This window comes from Canis aureus, chromosome 8, assembly GCF_053574225.1.
Source record: "Canis aureus isolate CA01 chromosome 8, VMU_Caureus_v.1.0, whole genome shotgun sequence".
In the NCBI taxonomy this organism is placed as follows: domain Eukaryota; kingdom Metazoa; phylum Chordata; class Mammalia; order Carnivora; family Canidae; genus Canis; species Canis aureus.
Window position 1 is genome coordinate 62027541 of NC_135618.1, and position 26757 is coordinate 62054297.

Sequence of the window (26757 nt, forward strand, 5' to 3'; positions counted from 1 at the left end):
CCAGGTGCCACCCTGGCTGACCTGCCAGCATCCCCAGGGGCACCTGTCTTTCTAACCCCACTTTCAGGAAGAGGTATAATAGCAGGGAGTTATGAGGACTTGCTCAAAGCCACGCAGCCCAGGCGGAAGGGTCAGGACTGGGCCCTCATGTCCCTGGGGCTCAAGGGCCAAGGACATGATGGGAGTGGGGTAGGTCCTGCAGTGTCCCTTCCCAGTGGAGAGAAGCCGGGGCCCTGCAGGAGGCATGAAGCATGCCAGGACAACTCCCCCAGTACTAGCTTGGGAAAATCATCCATGGTTCAGACTCTCAGAAACAGGCTTAGGGAGACTTGCCACGGCCGTTAAGATGACTGCAGCATCGTGACCTTGTTGGACTGAAGACAGCCATACGACAGCACCTTTGCACTCACAGAAAACACTCAGGACAGAGTATTTTTGAAAAGGCCCATAGTCTCTGACTGTTCCTGTGAGAGTTCAAGGGGCAAGGCTTTCTTCCTGCACCACCTCTGCATTTCGGAGGGTTTGCAAGCCCGGGGCTCTGGCTCAAGAACACCCCCTAACTTTCTGCTGCTCTCTCCCACACAGCCCAGCCCGCTGCCGCCGCTGCCGCCATGTGGAGCTGCGGCCCGCTCAATGGCACAGGCAGCCTGGAGGACCAGCTCCTCTGCCAGCACTTCCACTTGGTCCTGTCCGTCTTCTCTCTGCTCTACCTGGTCATTGGCGTCCCCATCGGCCTGGGCTACAATGCCCTGCTTGTCCTGGTCAACCTGTACGACCAGAACAGCATGACCATGCCCGATGTCTACTTTGTGAACATGGCTGTGGCGGGCCTGGTGCTCAGCGCCCTGGCGCCCGTGCACCTGCTGGGCCCCACTGCCTCTGGGTGGGCCCTGTGGGGCTTCAGCAGTGAGGCACACATCACACTGCTGGTGCTGTTCAACGTCTCCTCCCTGGTGACCATGTACTCCACAGCCCTGCTCAGCCTCGACTACTACATCGAGCGCGCTCTGCCGCGCACCTACATGTCCAGCGTCTACAACACCAGGCATGTGTGCGGCTTTGTCTGGGGTGGGGCCCTGCTCACCAGCTTCTCTTCCCTGCTATTCTACATCTGCAGCCACGTGGCGGCCAGGGTTGTTGAGTGTTCCAAAATGCAGGACACAGAGGCTGCTGATGCCATCATGGTGTTCATCGGGTACTTGGTCCCCACCCTGGCCGTGCTCTACGCACTAGCACTCATCTCGAGGATCCGGAAGGAAGACACACCCCTTGACCAGGATGCGGGGAGGCTGGACCCCTCGGTGCACAGGCTTCTGGTGGCCACCGTGTGCACACAGTTTGGGCTGTGGACGCCTCACTACCTGACCCTCCTGGCGCACACATTGCTTGCCTTGCGGGGGAAGCCCATGGATGGGCGCTACCTGGGGATTCTGCTCTTTGCTAAGGATGTGTCAAGATTCTTGGCATTCTCTAGTAGCTCTGTGATGCCGCTTCTTTACCGCTACATCAACAGAAACTTCCCCGGCAAACTCCGGCGACTGATAAAGAAAATGCACTGTGGGCACCAGAGCTGCTCCCCAGACCAAGTGGGGGTCCAGCAGGTGATGGCATAGAGAGCCGACTCCTCTGATTGTGGCCACTCTGAGCACCGGTCTTGGGGCCACTGTCAACGTCCACTGCGGAGCCACCTGACAGACGGCCAACAGTGCATGCCCTGGAGGCACAGCACTTTCTCACTGTCTTCCCCAGGAGGTCACTGAGGCAAGAACAAAGGACAGCACAAGGCATGTTCTCGCCAAGTTTTCTGCCGTTCCAGACAGGCCATGCTTCCACCAAGGCCACATTGTTCAGAGCAGCAGGGGCCTAGGTGAAGAAGGCTGAGTTGGCCCACCTGCTTTTGCCGGCAGCGTGTGCCTGGTCCTTTAGGTCCACACTGTCAGCCTCCTCCACACTGGGTTCCCTGAATGAAGTGATGACAATCAAAAGCCAGTATTTACATGGTCTTGTTAAAATCCTTGATTTCCTCTCTTACTTTATTTTTGTTTGTGAAAAGAGAGGTTTGATAGAAAAGTCACAACAGCATGGAAAATGAAGGAAACAACACAGAAGAGCACCTGTGTTGGACAGATGGGGTTGGGCTTCATGACTGCAGGGTCACCCTGAGGAGGCGTGAGAGGAGAGGTGCATGGTGTCACACAGAGATGGCATGAAAGTGTTTCCGCAGGAAAAAGCCAGCAGCGTGGCTGGTCTTAAGCGAGAATAAAGTAGCCCGGGGCTCTCATCTTGCCGGCCCAACACACCTGGTACCCCTGCTCTCCTCACGGGTGACATTAGCTGACCTCTTTCCATGTAGGTCAACTCCCCCCTAAATGGGTACCAAACTGAACAATAAAGGTAAACTGAAGAAAGGAAAGGGCGGTTTCCACAGAACCTCAAAGGGGCTGCTGGGGGGAGACAGGCCTGGAAGACCGAGCCTTGTCTGGCATCCAGGGTGGAGAATAGGGCCACCCTAGCCACCTCACACCTGTCTGATCCTCCATGGCTGCTACTGGAGGAGAGCCCAAGACCTGCCTGCTTAGCCAGAATCCTGGATCCTCCACACTGTGGCCTGTACACATGTGCTTTAAGACTGTGGCAACGGAAGCCCCCTGCCTCCCACACCATCTGTTCACCTGCACCCCAGCTTCACAATACATCCTACCCCTGCAGCCCCTAACTCCCAACTCTGAAACCCACAAAACTCTAAAAACAGGGAGATTTGTTTCTCAAGTCTGCAGCAAATTAATTTGTAGCAGACCCTAACCTGAAGTGGCACGAGGGCACTTTTCTGAGGAAAGATGAATGTGATCCTGGGGCCCAGCCCCAGTCCCAGTGTCCTACAGTATGCGGTCCATGCTGCTTGTTAACTGTCTGTGTGTGTGTGCATGTGTGCACCTGCACATACAGAATCCAGGTCAACAGAAGTTGTTTGCTAAAAGGAAAACTATAAACAGGCACATTCCTTAAAATATGGTTTATATTTCAACCTAAGTTTTCCTGCAGTGTGATGGTTACAGAGAACAGCTTGGGCTGGAATTGGTAATTTGGTGACTCCCTCCTGCTTTTAGGGTTGTGCACCCAGGAAAAAATTTTTTCTTTGGTCATTGCTCAGTAATGCACCGTATTTATTTATTTATTTTAACCTTTTGACTCTCTTCACCCATTTCCCCCACCAGCCACACCCCTGCCCCTGACAACCACCAATCTGTTGATTCTATGACTTTGGTTGTTTTTTGAAAGATCCCCCCTATACGTGAGATCATGAGGTGTTTGTCTTTCTCTGACTTAATCCACTTAGTCCAGTGCCCTCCAAGTCCATCCATGTTGTTGCAAATGGCCAGATTTCATTCCTTCTTGTGGCTGATATTCCATGGTGTGTGTCATGTGTATGTGTACACAACCCCTGCCTCTTCTGTGTCTGCTCCTGTGTCTTGGCCATGGTGAATGATACCCCAGGAACACAGGTTGCAAACATCTTTTCAGTTAGTGGTTTGGGATCCTCTGAGTAAATATTCACAAGGGTGATGACTGGATCATAGGGTAGCTGGTTTTTTTTAACTTCTGAGGAACCTTCTTGTTTGAGTGGCTGCACCAGTTTGCATTCCCACCAGTGGCGTCTGAAGGTTCCCCCTTCTCCATGTCCTCACCAGCTCTTGTCTTCTTGTTGATGGCCTTCTTAACAGATGTGAGGGGATCTCCCTACTGAGGGATGCAGAGTGCATTCATTTCATGTACATGTTGGCCATCTGTATGTGTTCTTTGGAGAAATGTCTATTCTGACTCTGTGCCCATTTTGCAATCAGACTTTATTTTGCTACTGAGTTTCTTTATGTATTTTGGATATTAGTCCCTATCAGAGATATTAACATACTAACCTGTGACAACCTGAAAACTCAGTTCTGACCTGTCTGGTCCAAGGATAACAGAGTGTGGCTCTATTTTTTGCCACGTTCCGTTCAGGGAAATCTCTCCATTTGGTCCTGGTCTCTTGGGAAATTCAGCCTATGACTTAGTTGCCATTGTTTTTTTTATCTGCAGAATATATCCCCTCTAGGATGATGTGAGTTAAGAGTCTGCCTGGGCAGAATCATGAAAGTACACTGGATGCCAGAGCCCTGGTGTGACTTGAGCCTGGTAGCTGTGAAACTCTGGACAGGTTCTGTGGGGCCCATCTACTTCCTAGCCAGTAGATCCAGGGCAGAATGAGAGAAGTTTCCACGTTGCTTCTGTCAGGAATGTGCTATTTCTACTGAAGGACACAGTCCCCTCCGCTGTTCCAGGTCTTCTGATGGGCTGGGGTTTCTTTTCAAATCCTGAAAGCCTCAGGCCTGACCCCTCCCCACTCCTGCCACCCCCACCCTCCTCAAGTTGTGGGCTGCACAATGGGTAGTCCTGAGGTCATGGCTCCCCTGGGAAACCCTGGTGTTGGCTGAGTGACTAGTGCAACTGCACAGTCCCCTAGCACTGCTGCCATAGAACTTCTCACCTCAAACATGCCTGTTCCTGCTTGGCTTCTAGTTCTGTCATGGTGGGTGGGCAGCTCCAGAGCCAGGGTCAGGCCAAGGTCCAGTATGCACAGCCAGGCTCTTGGGTCAAGAAGCCAGCACCGTTATTACCAGAAATGGGATCCAACTTGTGAGCTCGTCTGTAGTGGCAGTGATACTTCAAATAAAAAGTCCCTTTTCCTTGCTTCTCTCCTCTGTTCTTTACTTAAGGAGAAAGAGGTCCTAGGAGAGAGGGAAATCCCAAGAGCACAGAGCTGAGGGGCACACAGGTCTCTGCCACAGCCCTTGAGTCCCTCACCCCAGCTGGGGTCCCCCAAACAGGAGAGGGATCTAAAATCATGGATTTGTTTGTAATTTCTCAGTGGCTTTGGTTGCAAACTGGCTTCTTTCTGACAACTTACTGGGGACCTGAGAGAGTCCTGCCAGGGGTCCCTCCCCATTCCCAATGCCCACAGTTGCTGGTGACAGAGGGCCCCCAAGGACATGTGGCAGCCTGGCAGCTCTTCCTGGTGAAGCACCGGCCCATGGCAGGCTGGGGTTCCTGTGTAGACCCTTAACCTCTAATGGAGACCCTCTCCACTCTCACAAATGTGTCTTTACCTCCATACTCTTCTCCCTGCTGGCGACACCTCTGCCACCAACCCCACATGCTGCAGAGCCTACTCCCCATTTGATGTTTGTTTATCCACATTCTTGTGCTAAATTATTCTCAGATGAATCTGGTGTGACCCGACATTTCTCTTCCAGGTATGGGTGCTTCCAGTGCTTCTGCCAAGTTGCCAAAAAAACAAACAAAAACAAAAACAAAAAACTGAAAGAATTTTGAACTGAGAGAAAAATGGAAAAAGCTAAAGTAGACTGTAAATGCACGCATATGTATATATATGCGCGTGCGTGTGTGTGTATGCGCACACACACACACCCTTTAATTGATCAATCTGTATTTCTCCCAGTGAAAGTTTACGTTCCAAGGTAATTCTGTTATCAAAACTTCTAGATGATCACATTTTTATTAATCCACAAACTCATCTATCTTGCCATGCTTAAGATTACAAAAAGCGAGTTCAACCTTAGGTTTACTTCATGAAGGTTAGAAAATTTATCATAGGAAACCAGACATACTGTTACGTGTGGCAGAGATGTCAGTAGGTCAAACATTCCTTTATGGAATGCACTTGATAAAGGATAAGCCTGAAATAATTTATTAAGAAGCTAAATTATAAGTCCAATTCTTGAATTTAAAATCAGTTGGAAAATTTGGGGACTTTTTCATTTCTCATCTGTTAAATCTGCTCCAGTGGTTGCACCCGTTGGCCTAAAGTTCTATGTAAATGATGAAGAAAAACCTGCTAAAGAAAAAACCCACACATTTTAAAATTTAAATTATTTGATATATCTTACTCAATTTTGGAATTCTTAAAATGTGTATTTCCAGGGGTATATGATGTAGATCAGAAAATGGCACAGAACTTACCATAAAACTGGTTATTTCCTGACGTTACAATTACATTAATACAACCAGTAGTCATTCAGCTGCATACAAGCCCCTAGGCTTTGGCTGCTAAGTGGCAGAGGAGCCGTACTCAGAAGCCACTGCACAGGTCAGTCATGAAGGCTAGCAGAGACAGCCTTACAACTCTTACAAATGTTATTCTTCCTTGAGAATAATAATTTAAAAATTGCTGACTGCATCCTGAGGGCTGAGTATAGAATTGAGTGTCCTGGTGGCTCCAGAAGCTCCATATAGGAGGGGCTGTCCCCCGACCCCTCTGTAAGAGGTCAATGAGCTGTGTACACAGTGAGTGCTCGATACACTTGAGAAGTGAATGAGTCCTCTACGAATGAAGGAATTTGAACATACAACATACCTATTTTATATTAATAAAGAATATGCAGTTTAGACTTTATGATTTGTCTTGTTCTGTTGAGCGTGTGTATGAGACAGGAGTTCTGAGTACAAAGCATTTGTTGAGTGCCTATTGTGTTCTCAACCTTTCTCCTGATATTTAAAACCACTTCGTAAGTTCTTTTGGCCCATCTGCCATTAACATTAACGTCATGTGAACCTGTAACGTGAGATGCTAATGTACAATATGCTGTGAAGTTGGAGTGCAGTACTTTTTGAAGTCCTAGCAGGACACTACATGACTCAGAAATACTTTCCAGCCTCTAGAGCAGGCGTGTTTGCGGAGCTCCACCCAGTGGCCATCGGCAGACCTTCACTCTGCAGGACAGCCAAGTATCGGCCACAGAGCTCCGGGACACTGGGAACTGTGTTCATGCCACGTGAGGGTGCTTCTCACAGGTCTAACAGCTGACATGATTTGGGTTGGCTGGGTCACATTCTGTGATGTAACTCAGTGATCTTCTATGGTAGCTTTAACTCCCCAACCAGCTGCTGAAGAGCAGACACCCTGACACACATTCCCCAACAATCAGAGCAGGAACAGGAATGTCCTTCAGAAACTATTCCCTGCAGATACTGGCTCAGAATCCATGAGGCTCTCAGAATTCACAACAAATTGTGCTTTTACAAAAAAAAATACCCTCAGCAGCAGTGGAGAAGGGTGCTCAGTCCACCAGGTGCTGCTCTGCGGGCATATACACACACATATACATGCACATACACACTGGTCATGCAAAGCCCATGCGGTCCCAGGTGGCAGCACTGGAGTCAGCAGAGCCTGGCTGACCTACAGGGACAGTAGCCAAGTGTGGGCCTGGATTTCTGTGTTGTTAAGGCTTGGCACACTATTTACAGGGCAACTATATGCTGGACTTTCTGATCTCCCAAGTGAAGCCAAACATTTAATGCAATGTTCTACATACCAGGGAGCAGGAGAAGTGCTATGGCTAGAAAGTAAATAAATAGTTTTAAAGATTGTACATGCTTTAAAAAAAAAATGTTGGAAAAGCTATCTAAAAGGGCACTGGTAAATGATGGAGTGTGGAAGGGGAAAGCACTCTGGCCTGTGGCCGGTAGGCCAGCCCATGAACCAGCTGGGAAGCCTCACAGGTCCAGCCTCTGCTCCAAGGGGGCTGCCCATCACGTGCATCCACAGGTTGTTTCAAAGACCCAAGGAGGGCTGCTAGGAAGGGATAGGGCTCCATGGGGACTCCTCTGAGGTGGGCCTGGGCCATCCTGCACCAGGGAGTAAGGATGAGCTAGAAGACTAATGGGGCTGTGTCAATGGGACACAGGCCCTGGCTTGTAGACATTCCCCATGGCCACATTTGGGACAGTTTGAGCAAACAAAAAGTGAAGAAATAGAAGGGGGAAAAAAGTCCAAAGTTACACTCAAAAGGCAGGGAGCCTCAAAAAGGAGGGAGGAAGGGAGAAAGAAAGCAAAAAGCTCAGGGCAATCATGGGCTTAAGAAGGACTAGCATAAGGCAGGGAGTGGGGGGTTTGGGCAGAAGGGGTCAGGAGTGTCCATGTACTCTAAGTAGCACTGCCAACTCCTCAGTGAGATAAAGACCAGGATGCTCTAATCTGGTGCCCTGCTTGGCACCATTCCATGCAGGTGTATCCTTGGCTCACCTTAGAAGGGCTACCATGTCAGCCTGTGTGTACACAGCTAATGCCTGAAAGGCAAGGCCTAGCCTGTGGGCAGGCAAAGGACAAGCCGGCCAGTACCTTGGTGGGGCCAGGATGCTGCATGTGGGGAGGCACAAGCCCAAGACAGAGGAATGAGTAGCTAGGGATGCCTGGGTGCCTCAGTGGTTGGGTCTGCCTTTGGCTCAGGTCGTGCTCCCGGGGTCCTGGGATCAAGTCCCGCATCGGGCTCCCTGCAGGGAGCCTGCTTCTCCCTCTGCCTGTGTCTCTGCCTCTCCTTCTGTGTCTCCCATGGATAAATAAAATCTTAAAAAAAAAAAAAAAAGTGAGTAGCTAGAAGCAGAACTCAAAGGACAGGTGGGATGGGGTGTGTGTGTGGGATGTCCAGAAGTGAGTCAGGGAGGGGACTTGCACGGCTGGGCTGAAATGCCCCAGCAACAGGTCCAGTCAAGGAAGAGCACCAAACAAGAAGCCCATGAATCCCTGGTGCAACCAGACACCCTAAGCTTGGACCCCACTGCTTTCCTTTCCAATTCCTGGACTGTATCCTGACCTCCATCGCTGTTCCCTGTGCCTCTGTCCCTAGAGTCTAGGTTAAGTGCTTCCAAATCCCTTATTTCCACAGGTGTCCTTGTACTGCAGCTTCCATGACTGAAGCATCCAAATGACTTCTCTCACAGACTGAGAGCCTGCCACTGTGAGTCCCTTCACGCTCCTGCATTTCCAAGATCAAGGAAATGCTTGTGCAATGGACTCACGATTTCACATGGTATGAACAATGCTCTGGAAAAGGGCCTGTTCCCACAGGGCCAGCAGCCCTCCTGCACCGCTTGCCCACCCCTCACCTCTCAGGAGGAGGAGCCCACACTCCTCGCAGTCTCTGGAGGACACTTTTCACCTCTACACACTGGTGCCTCATTTGCAAGGAGACAGCCAGCCAGACAGGGCTGAGTGGACCAAACACTGGGGCCTGAAGGGCGTGGCCATGCTCGCCATGTGGTTGTCAGGCAGCACTGAGACAGGCTGGCAGGCTGCAGGGTTGGAAGTCAGGTTGAAGCCAAAAAAAACCCAAACATGGTTTTTTTCAGGAAAACATTTGTCCAAACATCCCAAATCCCCCCCAGTGTCTGAAAGGCCCCATTACTTGGCACTATGGGTCTACTCCAAGATTCTCAGGTGACCAGCAAGGCCAGATGAGCATGGAGATAAATCACGAAAGAGCCAGTAGGATGGCCTCTCGGGGCACTGGCTCAGCTCCCTGTCCTGGCAGCACCTGTGGGGGTGGCCCCATTTTGGCATGCCCACCAGAGGCCCCCATAATCCCATACAACTTCAGAGAAACAGCCAGACCAAGATTACTAAGTCCACACTAAGCCTGCTCTTTCTTCCTCTTGCTGACTGCATGACAGCAGGACAAGGAAAGCAAAACAAGCAGTTTGGTTGCAAGTAGAGGCAGAAGCCCAGGCAACAAGGGCCGGCTGTAGATGGGCAGGTGGGACCCCTCCGAGGGACGGAGATGTCCCTCAAGTGGGCTGTGATGAGGGCTGCACATGTTGGGCATCTACTAAATACCAGTGAACTATACTTTTCCAAACAGCAGAGTTATATGGTTTATATCTCAAAGCCATTTTTAAACATGTAAAGGTGTCTCAGTGAGGAATCAAGACACGCAGGGGTCATTAGTCCTGGTATTTTAGGACATTACATAAAAGGCGACTCCCCCCAGTGCCTAGCAGCCACTTGTCTTTCTATATGGATTGGCTCCTCCCAGACATGTCCTCTAGTGGAGTCACAGAACATGTGGTCCTCGGTGGCAGGCTTCTCCTGCTGAGCAGCCTGTAAGGTCCATCCAGCTTGTGGAAGATGTGCCAATACCACTGCTCTCTAGAGCTGAGTAATGTTCCATGTGTGGGTATATGTTTTGCTTATCCACTCCTCCACTGCTGGACACCTGGCTTCTCCACTTGCGGCCACAGTGAGAAGAGCTGCTGTGAACATGAGTGTGTTCAGATCCCGGTGCAAGAAGGCTGTCTGGAGAGGCCACAGTACAGCACGTGTCCACAACCTGGGCTGGGCTGTGGGAAAAGCCAAGGGCAGATGTTCTTACTTCAGAGACCAGAAAACCTGACTGTCCTGTGTTCACACATAAGGACAAGATCAACAGTGTGTTGTGGGACAAGGGTGGGTAGGAGTCACTGCTCCCTGAACGGGCTGCCCATCACCTCTCTACACGGGGCCAGAAACATATGAAGGAGTGGTGGGGACAGGGAGACCACTGCCAGTTCCCACTCGAGTTGAACAACCCACCCAGCTGACAGGCAGGCCCCATGCTCTGGGAGAGGAAGGCAGGGCAGGGTGAGGGGTCAAGCGCACCTCCTCTTTCATTCATGTCCAGTATCTGTGTGTACTTCATGTGTGCAGAGCTCTGACACACTTCTACCTCTTCACTGTCATCTGCACTCAGCACTGAGAGAGGCCAAGAATGAGGTGGCACAGCACTCTGTCCTGGAAGCCATGTCCTCCTGCGCCCCAACCCTGATTCAAAGCATACAGCCTCGGGACGCAGACAATCCAGCAGGGAGTAAATCAGATCCATGGAAACACAAAGACAGGATGTGACAGAAAGCAGGACGAGTCCTTGAGCCACCTCACTAAGAAGGCACCAAAGTGTCCCAATGGTAGGTAGATGGTGGGCAGGAGAGGGACCTAGGCCAGGCTGGTCCCACGGCTGCGCTGCAGAGGCCAACCCACCTCAGACACGTGCGAGATCCTTCCCATGTGAGGGCCACACCATCTGGCAGAAACCTGCATTTACTGACCATCCCTGGCTTCACACATTTAGGTGTGCCAGCTCATCTAACCCTCTAATAACGACATGGAGCACTGCTAGAATTACAGCCATCTTGCTGGAAGGAATGGAGTCCTGGGGGCTAGCCAGCCTGCCCACCCCCAATCTCAACACCTCAGAGAATTTCTGGACCAGAAATTCAGGATACGAGCACTGGTGGTCCTCTTAGCAGCTATGCTTGTCCTGTGTTTCATCCATCTGCCCTTGGATGACTCGATGGAAGCCCTTCACCTGACACACACTGGCAGGTGAAGAAGGGCTGGGCCCAGTGGGGAAGGTGCGCACGAGAACAGGAGGCAGAGGCATAAGATGCTCCTATGTCGTGGTGGTTCTTGTGGGCCCCGTCAGCTAGGGGCTGACTGCTGGCGGTGCAAGCTCATGGCCTGGAGGCTGACACTGCCTGTCTGCCAGCAGCAGCTACAGCGCAGATGGAACACATTTCTGGACATTGCAGAAAGGAGCCAAACCATACACCAGGCCTCCCTGTAGAGCAGCTGGGAAAGACAGTGTGGTTTTCTCAGCTTAACAGAAGACCAGGAGGTCAGGGCGGAGAGATGTCAGCTGGGCCAGCCAGGCCTGTTGCTCTTCCAGTAGCTTAGAAATTTCCCCACAAGGTTGGGAGAGTCCATAGGGAAGGCTTATTTCCCTAAATCGGGGCTCTCCAAACCCCCAAGGCCCGAGGTCATGGGAGCAGGAAGCAGGATGCCCCAAAACATAAGACAGAGGTAGTTACTGCTCCCTGGGAATTCACTCTAAGGGGACCCCAAATTCCACTTACAGGAGCAACATCCCATGACACCAGCAGAACCCACACATGAGCACTATCCACATGAGAGCAGATGGCAGGACATCCATTATACCTCCTGTCCCCAGAAGGGGCCTGTCCCTGGGGCAGTGCCCTGGCCCCACATAACCCCGACAGGTTTCTGACAAGCCCAAAGAGGCCCACCGACGAGCATCATCATCTGAAGGCATCCTTCCAACAACCATGCACAGCTCTGTAAACCCATTCACAGTAGGAAGAATGGAAGGCTTGTGCTTATTAACAGCCTCAAATGGCACAGTGAGGCCTAAAGTTGCATATTCAGAATTAGAACCCAGAAAGCTTCCCGGGGTTGTGCAAAGGGGCTTGGGACCTCTGAGCACCCACATCAGTAAGCCAGACACTGCAGTAGCTCAGGGCACCTCTGCTTGTGTGCTGGGGGCTGGAGGGCTTTCTTCCTCCACTGGCCTGACTCAAGGCTAGGTCCTTCCCAAGGGGCACTAATGGGCAGAGCTGATGGCCATGGGCGGGGGGGAGGGGGTGTCTAACGGCAATGCCTGGTCACCCTGGTATCTGAGCGGTGAATGCCCCAGTGATGCTCACACTGCCCAGCTGCCCCTCCAGGCCTCAGGTCTCCCATCTCTAGGGGACATTAGCCCCTATCAGCAGTCTTCAAGCCTCTGTGAGGCTGCCCCACTCCTGAGGAAGCTCCAGGGAAGTTCCTTGGACCCAGGGCTCTGGGAACAGAGGCCCTAGGCTGCTTTGCTCTCAGGTACTCATCACCAACAGCAGTGTAGGACCCATGTGGGGAGTCCAAATTGTAAGAGACTCTCAAACGAATGCAGTCTCTGGCCCCAGCCTGGGCTCAACGACCAAGGGAGCCCCGGGGACATTGCTTGCCTCCCTGGAGCCTCTGTGGGTTTTCATGGAGTTCACATGGCCAATGGATGCCATCAGTGACCCTGATGGGCTGGGTGCTGCACAGAAAGCCCCCAAAGGGCTCTTCTCTCTCATGAAGGGCCAGCTGCATAAGAGACAGAGATGTGTAAAGTGGACTCTGTATGTCATGTCTCCAACCAGGCTGGCTTGGAGATAGCTGGGGTGGGGAGGTTAGCCATGGAAGCCTCTGAATCCATTTCTGAGCTCTTTCTTCCTTTAGGCAGGTCCTCTCCTTCAGGCATCTGGGGGTCCCAGGCCACTTTCTGACTCCTCCAAGGCTTGGGACCATGTTGACCTCATCCTCCCTCCGAAATTCTTACCTGTCCTGGTGCCCAGCTTCCTTGCCAGGGTGTAGGTGACGAGATGTGGATGACCCTCTCAGGCAACAGTGCCCTGCGTTCAGGATTCCAGCTTCCTGACATCCACACTGCTGTCAGGAGGCAGAGGGCAATCCCCAGTTAGGGTGGCACCAGTGCTGGCCCTGGAGCTGAGTGCCTTAAGGGGAAGGCTTCAGGGACTTTCCTTTGGCTATACAGGTTGTGAGCACTTTTCCCTATGTTATGGGTGGGGTTTTAGGTCCTATTTTAAGTTGTAGACGTTGCCTGCTTTCTGGGAGGGACCGTTTTGTGAACGAGTCAGTGTGTGGGATCTGCAGGAAACCGCTGAGGCCCACAGACACTGGGAGACAGAGGCAACACACTACTTTTTCTGTCTGTGACACTAAGCTACCTCCTGACGTAGGTTTATTTGAATTTTTCGGGTCACGTGGCCAAACCATATTCTGCTTAAAATGCAATGTGTGTGGTTTGAATGACTGAAGACCGATTTCCTGCCTTCCTTACAGCACCATCGGTCTGTGCCTGCCCGTTTCCAGTGAGCACAGAGCAGCAGCAGACGGCAGGGTTGGAGAGGAAGAGTGTGTGTGGAGCCCTCGCACAGGTGAGCTGCGGGCCCTCTTGGCTTTCCTGTCCCTGCCTCAAGTGCTTCCTCAACCCCCACCCCACCTCCTGCACTGTACTTTAGTGCTGGCTGGCAGATTGGCGACTGCACAGCCGAGCACCTTTTCTCTCTGAAAACTAAGGCTTCTTTATGCTATAGATGGGCTCCAGTAAAAACTAAAATGAGACCTATTTTCCTAACATTTTGACCTGGAAGCAACTGAGCAGACTGCTCAGGTCTTCCTCATTAAGAAAAGATCAATGTGGCTCAAGTTCTGTGTCCTGAAGACGAAGCTAGGAAATGCTTGTCAACTGTCACACATCTGGGTATTGACCGAAGCTGCCAAAGGCATTCATTCCTTGGCTGGGTCTCCCTCCTCGGGCACAAACATGGAGGGGCTCTGGTCTGGCGGCATATAATGAATGTTTTACAGGAGGCAATCTGGAACGTATAGGTTTCATGGGGTGTAAAGCCTGAACAGGGGTCTCTTTCCATAACCGTGGCTGGGCAGGGCTGGGAGCCCAGACATGGCGGTGTTTCCGCCCAGAGGGTGGAGCCTAGGAAGAAAGGTTCCAGTTTTCAAAGCAAGCAGGGGCAGCCAGCCTTCTGCACAAGGCAGGCTTTGTGTTCAGGTGACACTCTGTGGGTGGAAGGCAAGGGTCTCTGTGACCACTTGATTCCTCTCTGTAAGTGGGAAGGAACCACCTGAGTGCCTCCACATGCCACCTTATCTGACAAAATCTTCATAAAGATGCTCAGTGGTGATATACTGCTGATGTGCACCCAGGACTAGATTAACTTATCCAATATCACAGGCCAATAGAGTGAAACACCGGGCTTCCCATCTCACAGAGGGATGGTGCTCACCTGATGCTGGGATAGCACAATGACAGAAGCCCATGGAGCTGAGCCCTCCAGGACCTCTGGGGACAGGGCTGGGCCCTACAAGTGCCTTTGCTGGGGTAGGCAGCTCCCAGCAGGGTTCAGTTGGGGGCACAGGGAAAGTCAGGGTAGATTACCAGGGGAGGGGTCTGTAGGGCCACAGCACCCCCCTCTACAAGTGGGAGTTGTAGAGGCTCCCACGTTGTGGTCCAGGGCACAGGGTGTGGCATCACTGCAGGGGCCAGTGTGGGGGAGGACAGAAACATGGGTCCAGCAGCCAGCCTGGCCCTACAGTGCAACGTGGTACGCTCAGAACACCAGCATCAGATAAGGTCCTGGGAACAGCAGGAAGCAGACAACAGAAGGCCACACAACATCAATAAATTCCTGTCTAGTCAAAATGTGCACTCTGCCCCTTTACCAGTGATGCCACAACCACCCTCAGGCAAGATCACAGAGGACCCTGGTTGTGGTGAAGCTCCCACTTTCTGACAGCGCCCACTTCCTCAGACCCTCCTCCAAATCAACCACATAACCCCAAATCCTACAGCAGGCCTCTCTGCTGTGATGCTCTATGTGGCGCATGGTCTCACTCATCGCGGCCAGCCTTTGCCTGTCCAATGTGGGTGCCAGGTCCAGATGCCCTCGAGCTAAGGCACTGATGGCCCACAAGGATAGGACAGTGGTGGCCAGCAGCCAGGGGCGGGGCCAGGCTCCTAACAAGTACTCAGGAAGTGTGTAGGGATGGGGGTGGGGGGTGGGGGTGGGGATGGAGATGGAGGGTGCATCTCTAAACCAGGGGCGGGTTTACCAAAGTACAGTTCTCTCAGGCTCAGCTTTGGGAAGGAAAGGCTGGCCCCAGTGCCCTGGGAGATGCTGGTAAACACCCAAGGACCACAGGGCTACCAATGGACATAAGTGGGCACCCCTAGGCCAGGAGAACCCTGTCATCTCTGCCCTCAGAACCACCAGGACCAGTGGTAAGCTTCTCATAACATAAGGGGCTCTCCTCTCACTGTGCCTCTAAATGGCTGCTGAGAAGCCAAGGGAACAACAGCAGAAGTGTGCTCAGTGTCAGAGGAAGAGCTCATAGGTCCCAGAGGCCCAGGCCTCGGCCTGCCCTCCGACCTATGCAGGGACGCTAGATGTATCCACAAAAGCTGCAGGGACAGCAGCAAGGCAGGCTCCTCTGTCTAGACAGGGACGTCCACTGTGTGAGGAACAGGGCTGCTCCAGCGCCAGGACAGACAGGGATGAGCTGTGTTTCCTGGAGGCATGTATGTGTATGTGAGTGAGTCCAGGAGAGACAGAGGTCTTGGAAGACTCAAAAGGAGTAAAATGGAAACCTTTTAATCTTTATATTTCAATGAGGTTATTTTCTGCAAAACTCATAGAAGACGTTCAGAATAGTTCAGGAATTTGTATTTTAGAACCACCAGGACAGAGAGGAAAGAATGCCCAGCAGCAGGTCCCCAGAGAAGCAGTAAGGGTTGGCAGGGGCCACACTGCCAGTCATGGTCCCTTCCCAGCCCGCAGGTGGCGGGGGCCAGAGGCAGGGGCCCTGGGGCCAGCTCCCACATACCATCTGGGCCTGAGTCCCAGGTGGCCCTTATGCCCAGTGTCCATGAAAGCTTGTGCCCTCCACACTGCACCACCTTCGTGAAGCTGGCTGGGCTGGACAGCATGGGGCCTGGCCATGTATGGGCTGAACAGTGACTCATCAGGCGCAGCGGCTCCTCATCTGCAAGGAGCACGGACGACTGGAATGGAATGGAAACATTTACACAGCCAAGACCAGAAGGCGCTAAAAAAGCCAAGTCCTGCCAGAGGGAGCAAGGGGGAGGAGCTGGCCAAGAGGGAAAGAGGTTGGTGCCTCGGGACAGAGGGGTTAGAATTCTCCCAAGGGGCCGGGACAAAAGGCAGTTTACCTTCTCTGTGCTCTGACCTATAACTCAACGCCTGCCCACTTTCCTACCACTAGATTAACATGGAGCATGTATCTCAGCCACCACATTGTCACACATCTGCAATGTTATGAGATGGTGGTGGAGAAACAACCACAGCCAGAGCTTACAAATGATGGGTCGCCAAATGATGAGTGCCCAGAGGCTCACATCTGAGATTAATGGAGCCACAGAGACAGGCTGTACTCAGAGATTTGGGTGGAAGATCGTGTTGGCTGGCCAGACCAAGAACATGGCACAGTTACCCAGCAGAATCCTGACCTCAAAAGCTTAGGCTCTTTCCACACACAAAAAGTTTGTGAGTCTCTTTGGGATCATATGTGAAATGAGCACAGGACTGGAAAGGATCCAGGAAAAAAAACGACGGCAAAAATTCAGACACTGTAAGCATCCACAATGGGGTCCCGGCAACTGGAGTCGTTACTCATCCACAGAGATGACAAGAAGGGTGGAACAACCTAAGTGCTGAGTGCATTGAGCAGAGCTCCCAAGGATCTAAAAGCTGGTCTGTAACCGTGTATTCAAGAGAAGCCCCTGCTGGGAGAGCACCCCCTCCCCCCGCCCCCGCCGCTTCCCCACTCTAGGGCCAGGGAAGACAGGTCTGTACAAAGTATCCAAGAGAAGCCCCTGTTGGGAAAGGACCCCACTGCTCTGCCCAGTGCCCCTGGGGAGGCCGAAGGAACACAAACCCACAGGAAACTGCCCCACAAGCCCCTCCCATTCTGAAAGCCTATTTAAGGAGCTACAGCCAGGAGCAGCTGTAAAGAACACAAAATTCTCAAGGCTCTGGCTTCGGGGAGCTCCCAGGGGACCCCAGAACTGGACCTTGGCAGCCCTTTTGTGTGGCTCAGAAAAGGGCCCCAGAAGCCCTGGTTCTCGGCCTGAAACTGGCACCAGAACAAGGCATGGGGTCTGCCTTGGAGGGTCAACCTATTTTCCAGGGGAATTCAGAGCCTAAGCTAAGACCTGTGCTGAAAAGCTTAGGTTCTCGCAGGACTGCAAAACATCACAGCCTCTCGGGCAAACACCGGCAACTTCACATCAAGTCAGACACACACGCACAGAGGCAACCCAAGTGCTCATCGGCAGGTGTACAGATCAAGAAGGTGCAGCACAAACACGCAGCCTTTCCCAGAAGCATGCATGGCCCCACAGCACACATGCTCAGAGACAGAGGAGAAGTCCTATAGGAATACAAAGAAGTTAAACCTATTTACAAAACAAGGCAGGGTGCCTGGGTAGCTCCACTGGCAGAAGGTCTGAGTCCTGGTTTTAGCTCAGGTCATGATCTCAGGGTTGTGAGTTAGAGCCCCAAGTCAGGCTCTTCACTCATCAGGGAACCTGCTGGAAATTCTCTCCCTCTTCCTCTGTCTCTCCGTTTGTGTGTGCGCATGATGTCTCTCTAAAATAAAAAAATAAATCTTTAAAAAAAAAACAAACCAGTGAAAGGGTGGTGATGGTGGGATGGGGGTGGGAGTCAAACTGGCAGTGTCTAAGGGTGCAGACACGAAGCAGGAAATGACTAAGCCAGAGACCCACTGCAATGCTGAGGAGCACAGACAGGATTACACCAGGCGGGTCAGCATCGTCCCAATGGCTGGAATCACTATACATAAATGTATCAAAGTCACGCTATATGCCTTAAATTTAGAAAATGTAAAATGTCAAATTTACCAAGTAAAAATTTTAAAACTAAGAAAACAAGACCCCGCTCATAAGTATTCACCCAAGGAAAGAAAAGTGTTATGCTCACCTATAAAACTGTATGTTCATGTATAAAAACCTACATTTGAGTATTTGAAGCAGCTGTATTTATAAGAGCCCAAACCTGAAAATAACCTAAATATCCCTGGAATGGCGAACACATAAGACAACCGGTTCATCCACACGGCTGGGATGCTACTGAGCAACAGGAAGGAATGACCTCTGACCCACACATCACAGAGAAGTCTCAGAGGCAGAATGAGGAGGAAGAAGTCATGATGAGAGGAAGACAGCAGCGCAGGGGTTGCCTGCAGGGGTTCAGTGCAGGGACAGTTTGAGCACCAAGAAATGGGCATAAGGGAAGTTAGGGGGTGACGGGACCATTTGTATACTGCGTGTCGTGGTGCTGACATGACCAGATGCATCCATAGTACACACCAAAAAATAACTTTTATTGCATGTAAATTTTTAAACTGTACAGGTTCTGGAGTCAAACTGTCTAGGTTCTGATCCTGATGCCATCATCACCTACCTGGCTAAGTGAGCAAACCACTCCATTGCTCTGAGAGCAGTCACCTCCACCATGAAGATGTGGGATTTTAACTGTCCTACCTCCTGAGGAAAACTGCAAGGTCTGAGGAAGTTATTATATATAATGTGCTTCCAACAGAGTGTAGCAAGTGCTCAACACTCAGCAAGTAGTATCTATCTATCAGAGAAGGCCCTGACTCTCAAGAGCTGTCTCAGGGTCTTCTCTGGCTGTGCCACCCTCCTGGCCCTTTGGGGGTGAGCCGGAGGGGCTTGAGGAGAGAGAGGGCCGTCAAAGCCAAATAGAAGCTGTAAGATGTAAGAGATATGAGACAGCCAGGGATGTGGGTGGGAGTTTGGCAGAAGAGCAGTAATCATGGGCAATTTCATGAGAAAATATCTTACATCTTTTATTTTCTTTCCGAATAAAACCCAAACATGGTGGTAAGGGGAGGGACGGTGGATGGCCTAGCCACTGGGTGCCATCTTCGGCTCTACGAAGGCCCAGCCTAGAGACACAGTAGGTGGGGTGGGTGAGGCACACTGGGAAAAGATTCTGTGCTCCCTGGGCCCAGAAGGGGGCAACCCTTCCCAGGCTGACCTCACCAAGACCAGGGATTCGGAAGCATGTCAGGTCTCCCACCTGGGACATCTCACCCCTGGGCCCACTTCTGCACGTATAAAAATATGCTAGCAGGCCACCCTTTGCCCACACAGCCTGTAGCAAAAGGATCAGAGCCCGCAAACCTCAGCTAAATCCAGGAGACAGAGCACGGCACAGGCGGCAGGGAGCAGTATCCCACTTTATGTGCTGCAGGGACCTGGGGGCCAGCAGCACACCAGGGACTTCCTGTCCTTGAATGATACCCTGCTTGGCAAAGGGCTGTCCTGGAGCTCAGCGTGCAGACGGGCAAGTGGGGAACAAGAGCCGAGGTCACCACACAACGTGAGTACGTGTCAATGGAAGCACACCTGCTCCTGGCTGCAGGCCCACCAGTCGAGAGGCCTCTTACCAGACATCTCACACACCGAACCAGAAGATATCATGAGGCTGCACCTCCCCTGGCACGAAGGCAGGCTCCTTGCCTCTGAAGAAAAGCACAGAGCAAGACAAGAAGATGTCAACAAGCTGACGGGTCTGGGACTGGGATGTGCTCTCAAGGCCAGATTTGGAGACATACACCGTCTGTCCACCTGGCTGGGTGACCCAGCGCCTGGCCGCTAAATCAAGTAACAGGGTTAACTGCCACAAGCCAGGTGGCCTCTGACCACCAATGCCTGGGGAAGCCCCCAGCAGAGACAGGAAGTGCCTGAAACATGGGCCAGCTGCAGGGATGAGACACCAGCACAGCCTAATGCTGTTTCCTGATCCGTGGTCAATGTTCACAAGATCTTCTTTCCAATTTGCCTTAATTACAGATTAGCATTCCAAATCACTTCCTCTCAGGTCACTATTCTTAATTTTGAAGTCACTCAGTGTCCTGGCAATCATTCGTCACCTTCAGCAGCAGATGGAAAACAGCACAGTTCACCATGTTCCTCATGAAGCAGGCCAGACGTGGACCTGGAGAAAGGCAAGTTCCTGTCCCCTGCAGGTCTGCGGGGAGGGGAGCAGGGTCAGTGCATGGGGAGAGTGACTCCTGAGCCCACTTCCATACGGTGCACCCACAGCTATCGGGCAGCAAAGGACAGTGCATCAGTTGTCCGGCCACTGCGGGCATCTGGGAAGGAGTGAGAAAAGCCAGTGACATGTCAACGTATGCAAAGATGCCACATGTCAGACAACCTGTGTGTATAATAAATGCTTCTACATGCTGTCTGCTATTGAGATGGCTCTGGTTCTGTGAAGTCAGGAAGAAAGGCCATTCACGTGTGCTCTCTTCTTTTGACATACATGCTGGTGCTGTGGGCCACACTGTGTGACTCTGCTAGTCAGGGCCTCAAGCTATCCCTGCAGACAACACAAAAGCTGGCCATGGGGCAAGGCCCACCCGTGAGCATTCCATGAACATGAACCTTTCAACTGAATTTCTTCAACTTCTTCTGAGTGAGCACCGATGCTGTCTCCCAGCCTTGTCTGCTATTTGGTTAAAATTTAAGTGGGAAGACACATTTATACAGAAACGAAATTATTTCTGTGACAAAAGACTGGCCGGAAAGGTTATGAGTTTGTTAGCACCGCAATTTAAAGCCCCAAGTCAGGACTTTACAGCTCGGCTATAATCAAACGGCTCCCAGCTGGAAGAGCATGAGGCACTGCAGTCTTCAGGGGGCCAGCATCCGAGGCACGCCACCTTTCGGTCTCTAGAGTCAATACTACGAGTGCAGTCCCTTCAGACAGGCCAGAGTCCATCAGAATTCCTCTGGGTCCAGAAGCTGGATGGCGACATGCAAATGTGTCACAGAACAATGCGCCTCTGGCTGCTCCTCCCTCCATGAGGCAGAGGTCCTGAGTGAAATGTGCATGATGCCCTGGAGGGGCTCCAAATCTGGGTCCTGGTACTCCACTCCCTGCAATCTTTCATTGATCCCCAATGCTTTAGGGGAGGGACTCAGATGTGACCTCACTTCAAAACAGTGTTTCTCTTATGAGCAGTATGTTTCATTCTGTTGTGGGAGGAGAGGCAGAGGGGCACCAGGCCCCCTGCTCTTGTGGGCCCTGGCCAAAATGCCCCCAGAAGGAAGCTGGCTGTCACATTGATCCCTAGACCCATCCACTTGGGTGGGAGTCCCTTCTACAGGCATAGGCTCCCTCCCCGCCAGGGCAGCCCCCTTTCCCCTCAGTGTGACCCCGTGGTGACAGCCTAGTAACGCCCTGGTGTGCTTCTGTTGCAGCTCAGATGAAGTCGGGATGAGCTCTCACAACATGTCATGGGTACAGTACCCAAGCTGCGTCTCCACAGCAGTGGAAGATGTCATCGCCGCGCAGAGCATCATCTCTAGATGCCTGCATGTCTATATGGCTCTGAGTGTCCCGATAAGCTTGGTGGCCGGGCTCTTCAACCTGACCACCTTCATAAAGGGCCGCGCAAGGCAGGGGAGCCTGGATGCATTCCTCTTAGACCTCACTGTCACCAACATGCTGGTGACATTGCTCTCCCTCACCGCCATCAGCCGGCCGGACTACATGGCCACCACCAACCTGAGCTGTGCCATCCTCTGCTTCCTGGCCAACGTCTGCTACTTCAATGTGCAATACGCACAGCTGGCCATGCTCTCTGTGTTCCTGCTGCAGGGCTCCTTGCCCTGCCTGCGTATGGCCATCAGTGGGGCCCAGAGCTCTGTGGCGAGTCTGGCTGCCATTGGGGGCTGTGCCTTCTGCAGCTCCCTGGTGCTGGTGGCCCTGCTGGGCACATCTGGGGAGCTGTTCCAAACCACCCTGTGCCAGGTAGACCCACTGACCGCCTGGCCGGAGTATGAAATTGTGAAGGTCAGCCTAGGCTTTGGGCTGGCCCTTGTCCTGAAGCTGGCGTTCTTCATCCTGCTTGTTGTCCAGCTGGCCCGGTGGGCAGCCCCTCCCCAGAGAGATACAGCCTCTGCTCCCTCAGTAGTTCTGGCCATGGCCCTGACCACGTTTGCCTGCCGACTCCTCTACAGCATCGCACTCCTGCGACGGGCCCGGCTGAAGCTGCAGAGGGACATTGGCTCGCCCAGGGATGAGCTCTTCATGAACCTGGCAGAGCTGGTCCTGTTTGGGGAGAGCTGTGTGAATTCGCTGGCCATCCTCTTCCTCCATGGGCCTTGCAGGCTGGCACTGCTGAAAGTTCCAGAGCAGCTCACCCAACGGTGCAGGAAGGAAGAGCCAAGCAACAGCTTTTCCTTAAAGAGAATCGAGGGTTAAGGCAGGGCCTCACCTATAGCAGATGAGCGAGCCAAGCCAAGTGAGAGAATCTCCCTGACAGGAAACACAGCCATTTGCTGAAACTCCAATCTGTGCAGTAAGTACCAAATGGGGCGACAGGATAGTCCGGAAGGCACTGTACCCTAGCAGCCTGGCATTCGGCTCCACTTCCACAAACACTCCTGACTTAAACCAAATGTCTGCAGCTAAAAGAAATCCTGCAAATCAAGAGCGTAGTAGATGTGGGGGCAAAAGCTGCCCAGACACAGGTCTGACTGGGCGGAGGTGTCCTAAATGCTGGTGAGCAGTTCTATTAATCTATCTGCGATCCAGCATTCTTCTCTGCCCCTGCCTAGATGGGACAATGACAAAATCTTGACAATAAATACATTATTCAAATAACTTTAGGGCCATATTATAATCTGGCCGTAAAGGGTCACTAACTGGTTAACCTTTAATGTTGCTGGAAACTTTGGACCACATAAATATTGCTGATAACAAAGAAGTTTGGTTTTATCTTTTACATTTATCACCATCACTGGACATCTGAGAATATCACCCACACGCTGATGAAGTGTCACACTGTACTTCCTGCTGGCCAGTGACTGGTGCAGATCGCCAGGGCTCTGGGTGGTCAGTGAAAAGCTCTGTGTCCAAAGCCCTATCTGCTCTGTTTGGTATTACATGTAGAAAGGCTGGTAACATATGAAACATAAAATAGAAGGTTCAGTAGTTAATCTTCATCCAAAATTGACACTGACCATTCTTGCTAGATTTTTATTAAGATTTTCCTGGTTGAATAGAGAAGGAAGGCGTGCAAGGAAAAGGCGTCTCTGATTTTAAGGACCTCTATGTTTGACGGTTTCAGTTGTTTATGAAAACTTTACTGTTCAGAGCAGTTTTAGGTTCATGATAAAATTAAAAGGAATTAAGAGATCACTCCTCATGCCAGGCCCCCACACGGATATCCCCCCAGATAGAGCATTTGTTACAACTGATGGACCTATAGTGACACATCACTGTCACCCAGAGTCCACAGTTCACATCTGGATTCATCCCTGGTGGTGTACATCCCCTGGTTCAGACATGTTTATACGGACATGTATCCTTCTTATGGCATCACAGAGTACCCACAGTCCAAAGAACCCCCGGGCTCAGCCTCTGCAGCCCTGCCCTCTCTGCCCCAAGCCCCTGGCACCCACTCATCTATCCCCATCTCCACAATTCTGTCTTTTCCAGAACGTTCTATGGCTGGAATCCCATAGAACAGAGCTGGCACAGACTGTGTATCAGGTTCCTCAATGTATTCCATGGCTTGGTAGCTTATTTCTTTTTCAGTGCTGAATAATACTCCATTGTCTTCTATTTTAATGAACATTTTGTGTTACTCTGCAAACTACAGAACAAAATTGCCTCTTGCAAGTATGTCTTTTCAATGTTGATATATCTGTATTACTTCTTTGGAAGAAAAAGGATTTGGATTATATGGTTAAGAAGATTCTATAATATACCATTAAAATACTAAACGCTTAAAAATCCCACTCCCCTTCTGTTTCTGCTCGTCCATGTGCTCACATACTCACAGAGCCTCTGCCCTGGACTCCTGTACGAGGCCCACACATGAGAGCCAGGAGTGTCCAAGAACGCTTTCCCTTCCATCAGGACAGTCAGGTAGGACAACCAGCAGCAGTACTGAAACGTGACAGCCGCTCCTCCACACACAGTAATTTTTACTAGATGCTAGACATCATGAATTTCCCTTGTTGAGTGTTTAATTTTACTCTTATTTTTTTTAAGATCTTATTTATTTATTTGAGAGAGAACGAGTGAGAGTGAGCAAGAGAGAGCAGGAGCAGGGAGGAAAGGGAAAAACAGACTCCCTGCTGAGCAGGGAGCCCGATGTGGAGCTCAATCCCAGGACCCCAAGATCATGACCTGAGCTGAAGGCAGACGCTTCACCGACAGAGTCCCCCAGGCGCCCCTTACTCTCTTCCTTTAAAGAGTAGTGAAGTTAACTCCAGCAGGCGTGGTGTTCCTTGTAGAACTGACAGATTCTTGGGACAGCTGTGTTTAAGCTTTGTTAGTCAGGGTCAGGAGTGGCCTAAGTAGGCATCCCATTCTAGGGTCTCTCCTCATTGTCACAGAGGCTCAGACACATCTCTAGTCTGACTGGATGCAATAACATGGCCCAGGCCTAAGTAAACCCTGGCGGTTGTTCAGCATATAGCTGGCCTGTAGTTGTTCTCAGCATTGCCCTGACTATTCCCATTAGGCACATACAGGCACATCTCCTGCCTCAGGACAGGAGCCCAGGTAGGCACAGGGCTCACCACACTTTGCTTCCTTCTCTCAGAGACCAAGATCTTGTACTATCCACTGTCCCAATGACTGAAAACCATGATGTCCTGTATTCTATCCAGCTTTTAATGGCTTATGGCAAGTTCCCTTGTGTTATTCATGTTCAGAAGTGGAAGGACCTAAATCAATGCATAAATACACAATAATGGATGCTAACACCCTGTTAGTTTTAGAACAGAAGGAGGGGTTAGGCTTACATGTGCTCAAGGCTCCTTGGAGAAATGGCTGACCAGGGCTGAGACCGCAAACACATAAGCAAAACCTGGAGAATCTGGTACCACTGAGCTTCTCAGTATTTTCGCTGAAGGAATAGCTTTAGAACCCAACCACAGGAACATAAATCATTGGTTCTCAAACTTCTTTTATTAAGCAGTAGGATCCCTTCTTTAAACAAATCCTATGAGGAAGCCCAGGATCTAAGACACTAAAAAGTACCGCTGTGACCAAAGAGAAGGTAGGGAACCCCAACCTCTAAAACAGCCAGGTGCCCCCGGCCCCACCCACCAGCTCCACGTGGGCCCTTTGGGGATGGAGGAGCTGCCAGATGTGGGTCTCGTCTGCTCATGCCTCATCCTAGGAGAGGAGCTCTTCAAGGACAAAATTGAGAGAAAAGTCAAGAGCCACAGACCAGAAAACACGTAGAATCATGGCTTTCCAGCAGTGGGAGGTGCTTCATCCACAAAACCTCAATTTGAAAAAGATGGCTCAGAGCAGAGAGGGGACACAGGGTGAGGGAAAAGCCACTTCCTGCGGATTTGAGCCTCTCCCTGAGGACCCAAGCCTCCAGCCTGGCATTTTAGAACATGCCACCCACAAACACCCCTCCCAAGGCAGAACCTGGTAAGCACCATCCAGCTGCACTTCCGCGAGCCACGTGCACCATGTTCTGGTTGCCACTGGCACATCACTGAGAGATTTAGAGGAAATATCCAGAAAGCTCCAGGCAACAGCTAAGAGGAGCCCAGCTGTCCAAAAAGTCAACATCAGTGAAACTACAGGGACTGCTCCTTTATGGTGTCATAAAACACCCCCAGAGTGAGTGGGTGGGTCTGAAGGTGCATCTGATGCTGGAGAGCAACTAAACACTCAACATCCCTTTCAGAAACAGAAAAGGCTGGGTAGTGGGTCTGCAGAAAGCCCATCCGTTTTCCTCTACAGTATAGCCTGGAACAGTGCAGAGAGCCGCTATTTGGCACACTTCGGCCTGGGTGCACACACCTCTGCACACACACACACACACACACACACACACGACTGCCGCTTGGGTCTCACTGACCTGTACACCCAGAGGATAGGATGACAGCACTGATTATGCCCACTCTGCCAGCACAGGCTATGGGCTGGGGCTGCAGAGCAGAGCTCAAGTGGAACGAAGTGCCTGGTGGCTGCCCCTCCACTCCCCGGGCCAGCTTCCAGGGCAGCACACACACACATCCAGAATGAGAGGCCTGTTTGCTCACCAGGGGCCACAGGATTCCCTAATAGCATAAACCTTCTTAGGCCAATCCGCAGCTGACCAAAAGGGTGCAGGATGCCCAGCACACATGCGTCCCCAACATAAGTATGTTCTCCTCCCTTCTCTGGGCCCTGGCCTATGTCTTTATAGAAGGTGGTGCTTGCCTGGATGTTCAGGGTGGGAGCGAGGACAAAGCCCATAAAGGGCTTTGTATGGGTCCCAAAGAAACCTCTTGACCAGCTGAGGGGAAGGGGCGCTCTGCTTCCCCGAGCTTGGGATAGATTATCATAGGAAATGCAGGAAAGGCTGTGCATGCAGTGTCGCCTCTTAAGTGTGGGAAGCCCATTTGCTTCCCCTTCCATAAGCACCACACAGGCCAGGCTGAGTTTCCCAACATGGAGTGACACCAAAGCTTGGCACCCACATTGCCTGAGGTC

The 26757-nt window shown here is 51.5% G+C and overlaps 3 protein-coding genes and 1 long non-coding RNA gene across 16 annotated transcripts in view; 2 read left to right on the plus strand and 2 right to left on the minus strand.

The window, feature by feature from the left end:
* The window catches only part of GPR146 (G protein-coupled receptor 146), an 18728-nt gene extending 12277 nt beyond the window's left edge, over positions 1–6451 (plus strand). For both annotated transcript variants that reach the window (XM_077907487.1, XM_077907488.1), the window contains exon 2: positions 586–6451. In XM_077907487.1, coding sequence (XP_077763613.1) covers positions 612–1613 — 1002 coding nt within the window. In that variant the 5' untranslated portion in view covers positions 586–611 and the 3' untranslated portion in view covers positions 1614–6451. The remainder of the gene's footprint in view (positions 1–585) is intronic.
* CHLSN (cholesin) overlaps positions 1–26757 on the minus strand; it is a 147980-nt gene that overhangs the window by 71028 nt on the left and 50195 nt on the right. The window lies entirely within an intron of this gene.
* Positions 5048–25842, minus strand: LOC144319431 (uncharacterized). Its single transcript, XR_013385249.1, has 3 exons — positions 25702–25842; positions 12969–13078; positions 5048–10173 (listed from the first exon to the last, which is right to left on the minus strand). It is a non-coding gene; the product is annotated as an uncharacterized LOC144319431 (long non-coding RNA).
* Positions 13270–24047, plus strand: LOC144319427 (uncharacterized). 2 transcript variants are annotated; one of them, XM_077907490.1, is made up of 4 exons: positions 13270–13385; positions 13493–13587; positions 18619–18769; positions 21501–24047. In XM_077907490.1, exon 4 carries the CDS (start codon positions 21517–21519, stop codon positions 22504–22506), a length of 990 nt encoding a protein of 329 aa, XP_077763616.1. In that variant the 5' UTR covers positions 13270–13385; positions 13493–13587; positions 18619–18769; positions 21501–21516; the 3' UTR covers positions 22507–24047. The 2 variants fall into 2 exon arrangements, with proteins under 2 accessions (XP_077763616.1, XP_077763615.1); XM_077907489.1 differs by lacking the exon at positions 18619–18769.

Bases quoted from the DNA above. Each gene is read 5' to 3' on its own strand.
- LOC144319427 (XM_077907490.1), top strand. From the start codon at position 21,517: ATGAGCTCTCACAACATGTCATGGGTACAGTACCCAAGCTGCGTCTCC.